At 40.7% G+C, this 15,263-nt stretch overlaps 1 protein-coding gene across 1 annotated transcript in view; it reads right to left on the bottom strand.

Moving 5' to 3' along the window:
- LOC139570940 (AT-rich interactive domain-containing protein 5B-like) overlaps positions 1-15,263 on the bottom strand; it is a 72,190-nt gene that overhangs the window by 11,617 nt on the left and 45,310 nt on the right. The window contains exons 5-8 of the mRNA XM_071393291.1: positions 10,780-10,910; positions 10,085-10,325; positions 4,341-4,393; positions 2,701-2,798 (exon numbers count right to left, since the gene is read on the bottom strand). Of these exons, the coding sequence (XP_071249392.1) occupies positions 2,701-2,798; positions 4,341-4,393; positions 10,085-10,325; positions 10,780-10,910 (523 nt within the window). The remainder of the gene's footprint in view (positions 1-2,700; positions 2,799-4,340; positions 4,394-10,084; positions 10,326-10,779; positions 10,911-15,263) is intronic.

The following is a 15,263-nucleotide window of genomic DNA, read 5'->3' as shown; positions in this document are numbered from 1 at the left end:
TTTGTATTAACTGCTAGATATTATGTCTGTTGTTCACTGTGTAGAACATTATGTTCTTCAATCCAATCTCAACATTAGGAACAGATTTATAATATAGTGAAAAGAGTCTGTTCATCATTATACATCAACATAAATCACATGAACTGTTCCTAAGCCAATGGCAAGAATGTTTCAAATAATACTGTGACTTGTTATCAGTATTTCCAAATGTCTAACTCTACAAGTATGGCACAATTTGCAAGCCCCTAAATGCAAACACTAGGTTTAAAAGCCTAGTATATTTCATGTGGGTTAGTTATTTCTTTGTTGTGCCAGGTGAATGAGGAGGGAGAGCAATCAAACTTCATTCATCTAAGTGCTATCACAGCTGCAATCTGTCCAGTAGTTTTTTTCCTATAGCTTGTCATTTTAGGATCTTACAGCAATGTGTTTTTTTAAACTCATGTTGTAGATTTGTAATAAAGAGACGTGAGTGTTGCATAGAGGAACAAGAAGCAACACAGAGTAAGGGCTGTGTTTAGGATTTAGTCTACTCTAACATGATCCACGGGGTGGCGACTTGCCAAGTTGTTCCAATTTGTCATGAGCCTATACACTGTGGGATGCATTTTCAATTTGAGGTGCAGCTTGAGTGAGTGCAGACGCACACCAATACCAGGAGGAATGCATAAAAGAATCAATGATATCGTCTGCAATGTATGCAAAATAATCCAACCCTGTATCCCAACCAAATAAATATTCACACTCTAGTGTGTACATGTGGTTATTTATCAGATAAAAAACTGACATTAGCTGGTATATTAACTAATATGAGTGGAATTTATTGTTATTTGTTGTACTCTGTACGACCTCTGAGAAAATAATTCTCAATTGCCTCCACTGTTGCCATGGATATTCCCCCCTGCAATTACATAAAAAATCCTATGCATGGCAGGCATTAAATCTGCATTAACACAGGAACTATCAGAGTGACAACATGTACAGTATAAATGTAATGTTTCTGTAGCAGTAGCAGCTCACACAAAGTGAGAGCTTAAATAACTAACGGCAGCAAAAAGCCACTGACCTGTATAATCAAAGAATCAGCATGAAGCGGCATGCAGGGAGAGAATGCAGCAGTCTATTTCAAGGTTATTGATGCCATCTTTTCATGACCTCATTTTTAATTCAGGGAGCAGAGCTCTGACAGCTAATCTTGGGAAACGGTTTAAATAAATATCATTAAAGCTTTCCCAGCTGGAGCTTTAGACCTTGGGTTGAACGTTAAATATAGATTGTTCCCTTTAAGCTAATGCACAGTAGAATGGCTGCAATGAGCAACTTTCCAAATGACAAGTACCTCAGAATGAACAGAACAAAAGATAACCTATGTTCTCTACTGCCTGCTGCTCAACACCATAAATAAAGTCATTATTTCGATCTCTATCATTGAAAATAATTTCTCCAAGGCAACCGTTTCAGATGACTTCCATTAAAGAGGTAAATGGATAATGTGGATCATTTCAAATTGCAGTCAGGGCTTGGGGACATTCAAAGTCCCAAACAAAAGACCAAGATCAGCACGTTCAGTTAATATAGTGCAATTACAACCAAATGTTTCCACTACTTCTGACTTAGGGGGGGGGGTAAATCAAAAGACGTTAGGATAAATGTTGCATGCTCTAGTTTAAATTACTTATTGTGTTCTCATTGCTGAGTAATCATTAAGGGAAAACAACGACGCCACCAGGGACCAAACACATACTTCACCAAACCGACAAACAGGGTCATTTATCATATACTTCCAAGGGAGAGAGAATAGCTTTGTTTCCTGAGCTAATACGATGAAGTTAATTGCCCTCCTAGCTGCTGGAATAGTGAGCCTCAGCTAAAATTCCCCTCCCCTGGCCTGTTTGGGTTCAGCTGAGATTTCCCACTCTCTTTCTGACAGGGTGATATTCACTGCAGTGGGGATATTTTGGGGATGTATTGATTCAGCACAATTTCTCAGCTTTCTGTGGCTGTATTGAGAAAGGCCAGCGCAGCAGTCACACCTCACTGGTCCCCCCCAACCCCCTGTGCTGACACTGTCTATACCAGTCTTCCTACTCATGCAGGGCTAGGAAAGGGCTTTCAAAAGGCAGAGCAAATACAGTCCCTTCTGGCTGCACAGGAAGTTTAATTAAGCTGCAGTGCTATTTGGTATAATCTAACTGCTCAACCATATTCAAGTATCCAATTTTGTGTGAACTTGTACATAGAGCATAGATAAACCTACACATATTGACTGAGCAATTCAGCCTGACTGTTTGTCATTTGCCTAGATCTATACACATACTCACTATATGCATTCACAATATTGCTCTGCATGCCCTCTTTTGACACGTAATCTGTGTGTGCATGCATAATATCCTCAGGCTCCCCCAGGATCATATCCGTTTGCTGTCTGCTTTGGTTCAGACCCTCTCAATAAAAAAGGCTGGTTGGAGAGAGAGAAGTGTGAATGCTTTGGTGAATATAGCTGTGCTCTGTGTTAGTATGCATGGAGCAGCAGTGTGAGAGAGAGTCTGTGGACATGGCTAAAGACATCATGTCAGGAATAGGAAGGAAGCCTTACTTCCCTAAGCAGAGTTTACATACACCTGATACTGGGGCTGAGAGTAGCGCTCCTCTTCCTCCACTGCATTAGGAAAATGGGACAGGGCTTTGTTAATAACTCACCTCTCGTAGTGTCTTCGTGTGCATGTGGCGGCACTTGTGCTCCCTGGGTTTCCACCCAGCTCATCATATACATTTTTCCACTGTCTGCGAACTGTGATCTGAGAGAGAAAATTATTTTAATTATGCTGTATATATTTCTGTGATAGCATCTTTATAGATAGTATTAACCACTCACACTAGGAAATGACTAACAAAGTTATTAAGTGTGCCACAGAGACAATAAAGAATTGTGTCTTTTAAGCCCAGATTGGCTGGGCACCAATTGGTGTATGACACTGAAATAAAATACATCAAATCACCATTCTCTGATGCAAAACCATCTCCATAATATGCCACCAGCTGTAGCTGGCTACTGCAGTCTCTACCTCAGCAGGGGCAAAACAGGGAAAAGTACAGTACAGTGGTAGAGATGCATTAAATGCCTCCCGAGTGGCGCAGTGGTCAAAGGTACTGCATCGCAGTGCTAGCTGCGCCACTAGAGATTCTGGGTTCGAGCCCAGGCTCTGTCGCAACCGGCTGCAATCGGGAGATCCATGGGGTGGCGCACAATTGGCCCAGCGTCGGGAGGGTATGGGCGGCAGGGATGTCTTTGTCCCATCGCGCACTAGCGACTCCTGTGGTGGGCCGGGCGCAGGGAACGCTGACATTTTGTGACGTTTTTATTCGCTTTGGTCTTCAGCAATGTTTATTTTTAGGCTGTTAATGCACACAGAAAACTTTCTCGAGGCAAGCTGAAGTCGGTAGCCAAAGTCTACACCCCTTTGTTGGTGATTGGTCAACAGTAGGGATTCTTCAATGAAGTGTTTGTTGTAATTCAACAAGAGACAAATTGTTTATGTCCATTTTTTCACTTGAGAAATACCGAACCAAACACCTTGGTTAGATGTAAAATTGCTCTACTAAGATCACCTCGGCAAAAACATCAAAATTAACAACAGATTTCTTGAGTTATCTTAGATTAATTCTGACTATTTTAAGGAAGTGTATACTGACTAAGGCGTCTCAAGATGGACAAATATCTATTGCTGCTCTTTTCCCATTTTCAGGGCAAACTTTTAAAGGAGTATGTGAGCACACTCATTTGTTCAAACCGAAGCATGCAGAAGACTTAAGATGCCAGAGAGTGATGAGTTATACCATTAAATACATACTGTAGCTACACAAACCAACCACATGGCTTCCTGCTCACAAAGCAAGCATGAAAGTGATAATCAGCTGTAGATAAAAAGCCTTCAAAGGAAACACATCCCAATTACATGACGTTTCCTGTTTATAGTTTGGCGGCTCGTCTCTCTGTATGACTATATGTGACTAACGAACTAACCAATATTCACAATGCATTTACTCTTCACATCAAAAGATGTAAGAATTTTGGAAACACTTCCCAAATTAGTACTGAACAAATGTGAGGTAGGCTGCCAAGTGAAAGGTCCCCGTTCTGCTGTCTCACTGTATATAATAGACAGCTTGATTTTAGAGCCTCAACATGGGAAAATAATGACAGACTTCACAAATTTCCCTGAAATGGGAGGGTAACGTGTTTTCCCCTTAGAGGGGGTTTAAAACAACGGTATCATTTTGCGAAATGTGGGCCTGACCAAGATTGTGAAGTATGGCGCAGGACATATGTAAACACTTACCAACTCATATCCTCCGAGTTTCTGAGCAGCTTGAAACATAGTCCAAAGGTTTACTGTTAGAGGGACAACAAACAGGGAGATCAATGGTATTCAGTCAGATCAACAAATGCAAATATACTGTCACATACACTGCATTCGGAAAGTTTTAGACATTATTGCAAATGTACAGTACCAGTCAAAAGTTTGGATACATCTACTCATTCAAGGGTTTTTCTTTATTTTACTATTTTCTACATTGTAGAATAATAGTGAAGACATCAAAACTATGAAATCACACATATGAAATCATGTAGTAACCAAAAAAGTGTTAAACAAATCAAAATATATTTTATAATTGAGATTCTTCAAAGTAGCCACCCTTTGCTTTGATGACAGCTTTGCACATACTTGGCATCCTCTCAACCAGCTTCATGAGGTAGTATTTTATTTAACTAGCCAAGTCAGTTAAGAACAAATTCTTATTTACAATGACGGCCTACTTGTAAAGCCCCCCCGGCCAAACCCTCTGCTAACCCGGACGACACTGGGTCGATTGCGGGACTCCCGATCATGGCGGGTTGTAATACAGCCCGAGATCAAACCTGGGTCTGTAGTGACACCTCTGAGATGCAGTGCCTTAGACCGCTGTGCCACTCAAGAGGCTCACCTGGAATACATTTCAATTAACAGGTGTGGCTTGTTAAAAGTTAATTTGTGGAATTTCTTTCCTTCTAAATGCGTTTGAACCAATCCATTGTGTTGTGACAAGTTAGAGGTGGGATACAGAAGATAGCCCTATTTGGTAAAAGACCATGTCCATATTATGGTAAGAACAGCTCAAATAAGCAAAGAGAAATGACAGTCCATCATTACTTGACATGAAGGTCAGTCAATACAGAAAATTTCAAGTGCAGTCGCAAAAAACATGAAGCGCTATGATGAAACTGACGCTCATGAGGACCGCCACAGGAAAGGAAGACCCAGAGTTACCTCTGCTGGATCAGTTCATTAGAGTTAACTGCACCTCAGATTGCAGGCCAAATAAATGCGTCACAGAATCAAGTAACAGACACATCTCAACATCAGCTGTTCAGAGAAGACTGCGTGAATCAGGCCTTCATGGTCGAATTGCTGCAAAGAAACCACTACAAAAGGACACCAATAATAAGAAGATACTTGCTTGGGCCAAGAAACACGAGCAATGGACATTAGACCGGTGGAAATCTGTCCTTTGGTCTGATGAGTCCAAATTTGAGATTTTTGCTTCCAACCGCCGTGTCTTTGTGAGACGCAGAGTAGGTGAACATATGATCTCCGCATGTGTGGTTCCCACCGTGAAGCATGGAGGAGGTGGGATGGTGTGGGGGTGCTTTGCTGGTGACACTGTCAGTGATTTATTTAGAATTCAAGGCACACTTAACCAGCATGGCTACCACAGCATTCTGCAGCGATACGCCATCCCATCTGGTTTGCGCTTAGTGGGACTATCATTTGTTTTTCAACAGGAAAATGACCCAAACCACACCTCCAGGCTTTGTAAAGGCTATTTGACCAAGGAGAGTGATGGAGTAATGCATCAGATAACCTGGCCTCCAGAATCACCCGACCTCATCCCAATTGAGATGGTTTGGAATGAGATGGACCGCATAGTGAAGGAAAAGCAGCCAACAAGTGCTCAGCATATGTGGGAACTCAAGACCGTTGGAAAAGCATTCCTCATGAAGCTGGCTGAGAGAATTCCAAGAGTGTGCAAAGCTGTTATCAAGGCACAGGGTGGCTACTATGAAGAATCAAAAATGTATTTTCATTTGTTTAACACAGTTCTTTTTGCTACTACATGATTCTAAATGTTTTATTTAATCGTTTTGATGTCTTCACTATTATTCTACATTGTAAAAATAAAGAAAAACCCTTGAATGAATAGGTGTGTCCAAACTTTTTGACTGGTACTGTTGTCACAACTTCAGCCGAAGTCTGTCCCTCTCCTTGTTCGGGCGGCGTTCGGCGGTCGACGTCACCGGCTTTCTAGCCATCGCCGATCCACTTTCATTTTCCATTTGTTTTGTCTTTGTTTTCTACACACCTGGTTTCTATTCCCCAATTTACATGTTCATTATTTAACCCACTGTTTCCCCCTTGTTGGTGTGCGTGTTTGTTTATTATGTTCAGGTTGTATCTTTATGGCTGGTATTGTTTGCCGGGTTCGTTATTATGCCCGTTATTTACGAGTGACCGGTATTTTCATGCACCATTAGTATTTGTTTTATACTGGTGCAATTCGTGGAATAAACTACCTTGTACACTCATCTCTGCTCTCCTGCGCCTGATTCCATGCACTAGTTACCCACAGCCTGACAACTGTATATAAAATAAAATAAAAACTGAAATATCACATTTACATATGTATTCAGTACTTTGTTGAAGCACCTTTGGCAGCGATTACAGCCTCAGGTCTTCTTGGGTATGACGCTACTAGCTTGGCACACCTGTATTTGGGGAGTTTCTCCCATTCTCTGCAGATCCTCTCAAGCTCTGTCAGGTTGGATGGGGAGCGTCGCTGCACAGCTATTTTCAGGTCTCTCCAGAGATGTTTGATCGGGTTCAAGTCCGGGCTCTGGCTGGGCCACTCAAGGACATTCAGAGACTTGTCTGCATTGTCTTGGCTGTGTGCTTAGGGTTGTTGTCCTGTTGGAAGGTGAACCTTCGCCCCAGTCTGAGGTCCTAACCTGCTCCAGAGCTCTTTTCATTAAGGATCTCTCTGTACTTTGCTCCATTAATCTTTCCCTCGATCCTGACTAATCTCCCAGTCCCTGTCGCTGAAAAACATCCCCACAGCATGATGCTGCCACCACCATGATGCTGCCACCACCATGCTTCACCGTAGGGATGGTATTGGCCAGATGATGAGCGGTGCCTGGTTTCCTCCAAACTTCTTCCATTTAAGAATGATGGAGGCCGCTGTGTTCTTGGGGATCTTCAATGCTGCAGAAATGTTTTGGTATCCTTCCCCAGATCTGTGCCTCAACACAATCCTGTCTCGGAGCTCTATGGACAATTCCTTCGACCTCATGGCTTGGTTTTTGCTTAATTGAATTTACCACAGGTGGACTACAATCAAGTTGTAGAAACATCTCAAGGATGATCAATGGAAACAGGATGCACCTGAGCTCCATTTCGAGTCTCGTAGCAAAGGGTCAGAAATTCTTATGTAAATAAGGTATCTGTTTTTTATTTATAATACACATGAAAAAAAATCTAAACCTGTTTTCACTTTGTCATTATGGAGTATTGTGTGAGATTGATGAGGATTAAAAAAAAAAAACTTTTTAGAATAAGGCTGTAATGTAAAAGAATTTGGAAAAAGTGAAGGGGTCTGAATACTTTCTGAATGCACTGTAGCTACATAAACTACTGTAGATACAGCCTAACACCTAGCTAGCTCTGTAACACTTCAGCTGAAGGGGATTTGAATAAACACCATTATGAGCATCAAGTATTACTTGACATGTTAGCACTCGTTACCAATGTTGGCTCAAATGCCAATGCCATTTTGCATAGACTTTTACATGCAAATATCCAATGACAGATGATATCACATGTATTAGAGTGGTTGTGTAGCATAGTGATTAGGCAGGTGATCAAAATCCAACAAAGACCCTTTCAGATGAAGCTTGAAATCATTCTATCTCTGACAGTACATTTCCCCGCAAACAATGAACCCACTTTATTGTGCAATTTTCCGAACAATGACATTTGTATCTGCTTTCTGTAACATCATTGTAACATCATTTTTATATGAAGACCTATAAATAAGGAAGGTTCGCCTAGGGAGAAATCCATCAAAATTCAATCTTTGCGTACACAAAGGCTTGCATTTTTCAAAATGACATTTTCCTATCTCTGCATTTGACAGCATTGATTTTTCCTTTCTCCTCTTCCGTGGCTGTTGTCAATGAACATGCAGAATAACAAAGGAAGCTGGGTGGGTTCTATTTGAACTGCAGAGTGGCATTGTGTTTTCAACTGGATAGCAGCTAAGGCCTATTAATGGGGTTGTTATGCATAGACTGTAATTACCACAATAGCAAGCAGAATTAGGAAGCACAGAAAAGAGAAAGAAAATAAGAGAATACTTCTTTCTTAGATTACTTACTGCCTGTTTTTTCTCTAATTCACTCTATTCAACAGGGCAATTATCACAGAGATAAAGATGGCAAAACAGACTAAACACAATGTAGACTAAAACAGACAAGTTCAAACAGGTAAATAATAAACAAGGCAAAAATAACCTCTCTAAAGGCAGCCTGAAATAATGTGCATCACCTCCCCCGCCCAACACACGAAAACCAATTCCCCAACTCCTCATTCTCCTATTTGCGACTAATGCAATTTAAAATGTGCAATGTGATGTCAAACTGTACCAACACTGACACACACTCCCAGCCCCCTCCTTGTACATTCAGAATGTGGTACCAACACTGGGAATAGCTGTTTGTTCAAGTGAATGGAATATAATGAAACCTCTTTTTGTCATGTGGCTTTTCTTCTTCTGAAGTTCATTTATCTTACGTCCTGTGCAGCGAGCAGGCACACTGCTAAAGCTAAATAGAAGGCAAAGAAGACCCAAAGAAGCTTCCTTTCTGGTGGAACAGATAACAAACTTTGAGCTGGAGCTATAGCATTGCCCTGTGTAGAATATGCCATTAAAATAAAGGGGATAGATTGGCCGATTCACTTACAGTATTTCACCTGTATCTGCACTGCTCTGTCTGCCCTAGATTGTGCTTTAGAGGAAGTGGAATTGGTAGCTCTGTGTGCATTTCAGAGCCAATGGTTTAGAGAAGAATATGTCATTAAATGGCTTCTGTTAACAATCACACAAAGCATGTAGGAGGCACATTGAAAGAGGACAGGAATACATGTGTATTACCGTTCGACAATCCAGTGCTTTAAAACAGTTGTTTTCTTAATTATAGACCACTCATAAAAGCAAATCCAAAAACACAATTTCCATAACAGGAAAGTTTTGCTTTGATACTTGAGGCTATTGCAGTGACTGAAAGGAATCATGAAAGCTGATTGCGTCTGAGCATATTTTGTAGTAGTTCTATTTTTTTAAACAGTCAAGTTGCCAAGGACAAGTTTAAATTGCATTATTGGAAGCTTTAATGAGTCTTGCTTGGTTTGTAATTCAGATCATGTACTGTATGTAAAACAGTTGGCGTTATGCTTCGATTCAAACGATGCTATGCTGTAGACTCAGTAACTACAATATGCATGCATACTGAGTCACTATCATATCATCTCAACCACATTGGCCAACGTAAGAACAGCCTCTTTGGTGTGAAGATGACGTCTCTTTCCAAATATCTATATGGGGTTTAATCGTGAACCACAGCTTACATTTGTATAGAGAGACTAACATGTAAAACAGCTCACCTCTTTTTGTATAGAGTGAATTGCGCCACAATGACGCATGGCTGTGCCGAGAAATAATATTGAATGACGGTTCTTGTATGGTTCTCTATATAAGGCATAATCTTCCCTAGCATGTGAAACCTCATTGTTGTGAAGTGAAACATTCGACCTACATAAGAAGCGTTTGATCTGAGCGAGATGTGTTTCCCATGCATGCAACGCTCTGACAGTGTGAGAAGAAGCGTTATGGACCCACATATGATGCTTTTTACAGGACCTGGTGTGTGAAGATTATATATCTTATATTCAAAGCTTATATGAATATAAAAGGAAGATATTTCACTCACTCTGCTTAAATCCCAGGAAGGGGATCCTATCGATAGGTGTGTCCCTCTCTTTCATGTACTTGTATAGGGCTACTAGGAAGGCCTGCTCGTCTGCACGACTCTCCTTTGATGATTCCTCGTCCTCCTCTTTCTCCTCCTTCTTCTCCCTCTCCACCTTCTCCTCCACAGCTGCCTGTTTACAGATCCTGGGTTTGGCCATTGTGCCCCTGGTGGGAACCGTCACATGGCAGTTAGGTTTTACCTGTAGGAAATATAAGAGTGGGAGTTGAAGGGTTAACATTCAACAGGAAGTGGGGGCTATTTAATGAATGCATGATTCTGTCAAAAGGATTATAATATCACTCTATATAAATCGCAACCTTTATATTTTTTATTAAACCAAACTGAAATAAAGGGAAGTGAATGGCGAAGGCACACAAAGATGGAGGAATTCAGATATGATGTCATTGTTTTAAACTGCGGCTAGTGACATAGGTCAATGTGCAAATAAACCAGCATAATCTATTTTTTTTTTGCAGTCTGAGAACTAGAATTGGGATCAAGTTTACTCTGCTAATGCAGATACAAAAAAAGAGTAATGGAGAGCAGTGTATAATACAACGAACTTAGCAAAATAGGTATTTGTGGTAAGTACATGGGGGCCACCATCTTTATGCATGTCCGCTATTAAATCAAATGTTACGTGAGTAGTGTACCTTGGTGGGAGACTTGTTCTCTGGGGTGCTGGGTTCTTGGGGTCCCTGAGGCCCCTGACTGTGGCCCTGGGAGTCCCTTCGCTGGGACACTGACAGTTTCTTCTTCCGTGGCCGACCCTTCAGGTTAGGGGCTGAGAGTATGGGGACAAACCATGTACTGGTTAGTATCCTAGTGACAATGTTTCTGGGGAAAGAAAGACACAACCACACACAGGGCCTAGGGAAGGAAGATAAGCAAGCTAATTCTGAATTATTTGTATAATAAGCATTTAGCAAATAAACATTTCCATTCTAGGTTTCAGGAGTGTAGCACTATGTAAACATCTGAATAACAATTCCAATCCTCTAAAGTTAAATCCATGAGAACATTAGGTGATGTTGTTGCACAACACATACACTGATCTAATCATTATGTCCATTCTTATTTCCCTTGTAACTCGCTGATTTGAGACCTTCAATATTGTCAGTTATAAAACACATAAACCTGTCTGATTGGAGTCCTTTGTTAGAGGTATGCAGATAATTCCACAGTACACAAAGTATTTTCAAACCTCCAGAGTCTTTCTACGGTCACATTTTATGTCAACCACCAACTGTATTGTACCATCTTGGCAGACTGCCTTCCACTGTAACAATAACAATGATAAACTAAAAGGAGAGAGGAGGCACTCGATTTGAGCCAGGTTAAGTCAAGTAGTTCAGAGCGACATTCCGTGTGCAATGACAATTAAATTACGTCCAAGGTTAGAGGCAGCCAGGGGAATCATTTGTTGCCGAATCAAATTCTCATCATGGTTTGAAGAAAAAAAATGTTAAAAAAACAAACCCCAATGAAATCAAGGAGGAAGTAATTACAGTTGGTGAACACTATTGTGACTCAATGACCTTTCACTTCACATTCTTTCCAAAACAGGCAGGAAAAAAGGCAAGGAAAATTACACCATGTTCTGTAATCAGCTTGGCAACTGCAAGTTTTCACAATACTTGGCCTGATTGTAATACAGGACAGTGCACTGTATTTTCTTTTTCTTTTCCCTTTCTTTCTATCTTTATTTCTTTCTCCCTCTATAAAGTTGAAGTCTTACAATACCCTGAAGTCCAATCCTTTGCGTAATGGATGACTCATGAATATTAATACAAACGAGCTGACCTGAGCTCTACCTCATTGAGATTTGTTTTTCACCATGTGACATCAGTTTAAACAAGAGATTCCATATCTAAAACAGGCCTACATAGGAAAAAGTGCATAAATAATACTCTCAGGGCTCTATTTTTCAGCTGGGGTTAAGGAGGTGCTAGTGTCAAACACACGTTAGTTTGCAATTTCGTCATGTAAAAACTGGCATTTTCCAGCCCTAAAACCAGGTTCGGCCATTTATATGTCTTATATCAGCTCGCTTGCGCTCAGATAGGCAGGGTGGGAATATTTGAGGTGTGTCCTTAAAAACATGATCCAAAGTGCTAATTTCTGGCAGCGTTGTTAGGGATATTTAAGACCAACCAAAAGCTGGTTTTAGCGGTAATGCAGTTGGTTACGGTGCAATCGGAAAGTATTCAGACCTCCTTGACTTTTCCACATTTTGTTACATTACAGTCTTATTCTAAAATGGATTAAATAAAAAGAATGTCCTCATCAATCTACACAAAATACCCCATAATGAATAAGCGAAAACAATTTTTTTTGAAATTTTTGCTAATTTATTAAAAATAAAAAACAGAAATACCTTATTTACATAAGTATTCAGACCCTTTGCTATGAGACTCGAAATTGAGCTCAGGTGCATCCTGTTTTCATTGATCATCCTTGAGATGTTTCTACAACTTGATTGCAGTCCACCTGTGGTAAATTCAATTGATTGGCCATGATTTGGAAAGGCACACACCTGTCTATATAAGGTCCCACAGCTGACAGTGCATATCAAAGCAAAAAACAAGCCATGAGGTCGAAGGAATTGTCCGTAGAGCTCCGAGACAGGATTGTGTCGAGGCACAGATCTGGGGAACGGGACCAAAAAATGTCTGCAGCATTGAAGGTCCCCAAGAACGCAATAGACTCCATCATTATTAAATGGAAGAAGTTTGGAACCACCAAGACTCTTCTTAAAGCTGGCCATCCGGCCAAACTGAATAATAGGGGGAGAAGAGCCTTGGTCAGGGAAGTGACCAAGAACCAGATGGTCACTCTGACAGAGCTCCAGAGTTCCTCTGTGGAGATGGGAGAACATTCCAGAAGGACAACCATCTCTGCAGCACTCCACCAATAAGGCATTTATGGTAGAGTGGCCAGACAGAAACCACTCCTCAGTAAAAGGCACATGACTGCCAGCTTGGAGTTTGCCAAAAAGCACCTAAAAACTCTCAGACAATGAGAAACAAGATTCTCTGGTCTGATGAAACCACGATTGAACTCTTTGGCCTGAATGTCAAGCATCACGTCTGGAGGAAACCTGCCACTATCCCTACAGTGAAGCATGGTGGCAACATCATGCTGTGGGGATGTTTTTCAGCAGCAGGGACTGTGAGACTAGTTAGGATCGAGGGAAAGATGAACGGAGCAAAATACAGAGATCCTTGATGAAAACCTACTCCAGAGCGCTCAGGACCTCAGACTGTGGTGAAGGTTCACCTTCCAACAGGACAACGACCCTAAGCACACAGCCAGGACAACGCAGGAGTGGCTTCGGGACAAGTCTCAATGTTTTTTTTTAATTTTTATACATTTGCAAACATTTCTAAAATCCTGTTTTTGCTTTGTTATTACGGGGTGTTGTGTATAGATTGATGAGCGGGGAAAAAACGATTTAATCAATTTTAGAATAAGGCTGTAACGTAACAAATTGTGAAAAAAGTCAAGGGGTTTAAATACTTTCACGAATGCACTTAATAGTATGAATTTTGACAGCGGAAACGGAGCCTATCCAGCCGTGATGCACACTGCCCATATGCACATGGAACGAGAGTAGCCTAATGTGCTTTTGGTCCCTGTATACTTCGTATTTAGTAACATAAAAAACGTGTTTTTTCCCATTAAAAACCAAGCATATCCTCCCCTCCTCTCAATTAAGTTGTTTTTCTTCTGACCATTGCAATCACGTTGTAGTCAAAACTGTTGATAAAAGGTTTGGCTCCTGAGACCGCTTGGAAATAAATCTTAATTATAAATTAAAATATAAAGCAGTGAGCTGACATTCCCTTTTTATTTATTCATTGCAGGCAGGCCCACATTATGTTAGCCTTGCAGGTCCCGTTTTGGACCTGCATAAAAACCCCTCCATGAAGTGGGTAACCTCCGGTGAATACCGATGAACATCGTATTTAGAAGTTATCTGTAACCTGTAAAAATTGCTTGTTTTCCCAAGCCCTCCCTTAGGTCTACTATAACGAAGACTGGTTCAACAGCAATGTGTGTCTGTTTTTTATCCTGATGATTTTATGATATCATTATATTTTAAATGTATTTATTGTTGTTGTTTTCGTTTAATTGTATTACAACCGATCTTATTAGAATGATTCACCTTCCTGGTTTTATGCTTACCACGTCCGTGGTGTGCATGCAATGCAACTTCTGATATGCGAATGTGATCAGATCTGTAAGATGGTTCCGATTATGTTCATAAAACATAGGCCTATTTGGGAGCAGACCCTATATCAGTGTGAATGCTATAGAAGCCATGCAATTACTTAGAACAATGTGGACTGGATTCAAGTTAACTATTTATCGAAGATAGGTCTACATTTTGTTATTTCGTTTCTGTAAGATATTTAACAAACTATAACAGACTAACATTGGAATTGGAGTTGATTCCAAGGCAACATATAAAAGACCGTAAATACACAACTTGAAGCAACCACATATTTCGTCATGAAGCATGTTCTGATTGGCCAGTGCTTCGACACACGCACAACTTGTTTAGTCATCAAAACCCAGCCCTTTCGCACCCACGTCAGCAAGTACGCTGATAATTGTAATAGTGAAAATAGCTAAAATATTTCTGACACACCCCTGAACCTATAGAGCTACCGCCTGCGTTTAGAGTTGCCATTGTGTTAGGTTTGTTAAAATAGAGCCCTCAATGTGGGTATTTTTTAGAAACCCAATCCGTAAGCTCATGACATTGAGCATATAACTCAGACGAGAACGTATTGTGTAATAACACTGTGTGCAGTGCACATTTCACAGATCAAATGCTGCAGATGTGAAGACTGGGAGATAAATGTTACATGCTGTTTATGATCACTATGGCTGAGATTCACTGATTTCCAGATAGTGGTTTTAGAAGTTTGTTTGATTTTCACAGCAGTGTATCCTGGATGGAGGGAGTTGACACTTGATTTAGAAACTGATAATGCAATTCACTCTCAATTTATAACGTGTGATTTGGTTATAGTGAGAAAAATACATTTTGGGGCACAACTAATCGCGTGTGTTAACTGCTCTGACTACATCAGAGGTTTGTCTTTGAGCTGACTCCATGGGTTTGACA

Source organism: Salvelinus alpinus, chromosome 3 (assembly GCF_045679555.1).
Source record: "Salvelinus alpinus chromosome 3, SLU_Salpinus.1, whole genome shotgun sequence".
NCBI lineage: Eukaryota > Metazoa > Chordata > Actinopteri > Salmoniformes > Salmonidae > Salvelinus > Salvelinus alpinus.
This window is presented reverse-complemented; position numbering and strand designations above follow the sequence as displayed.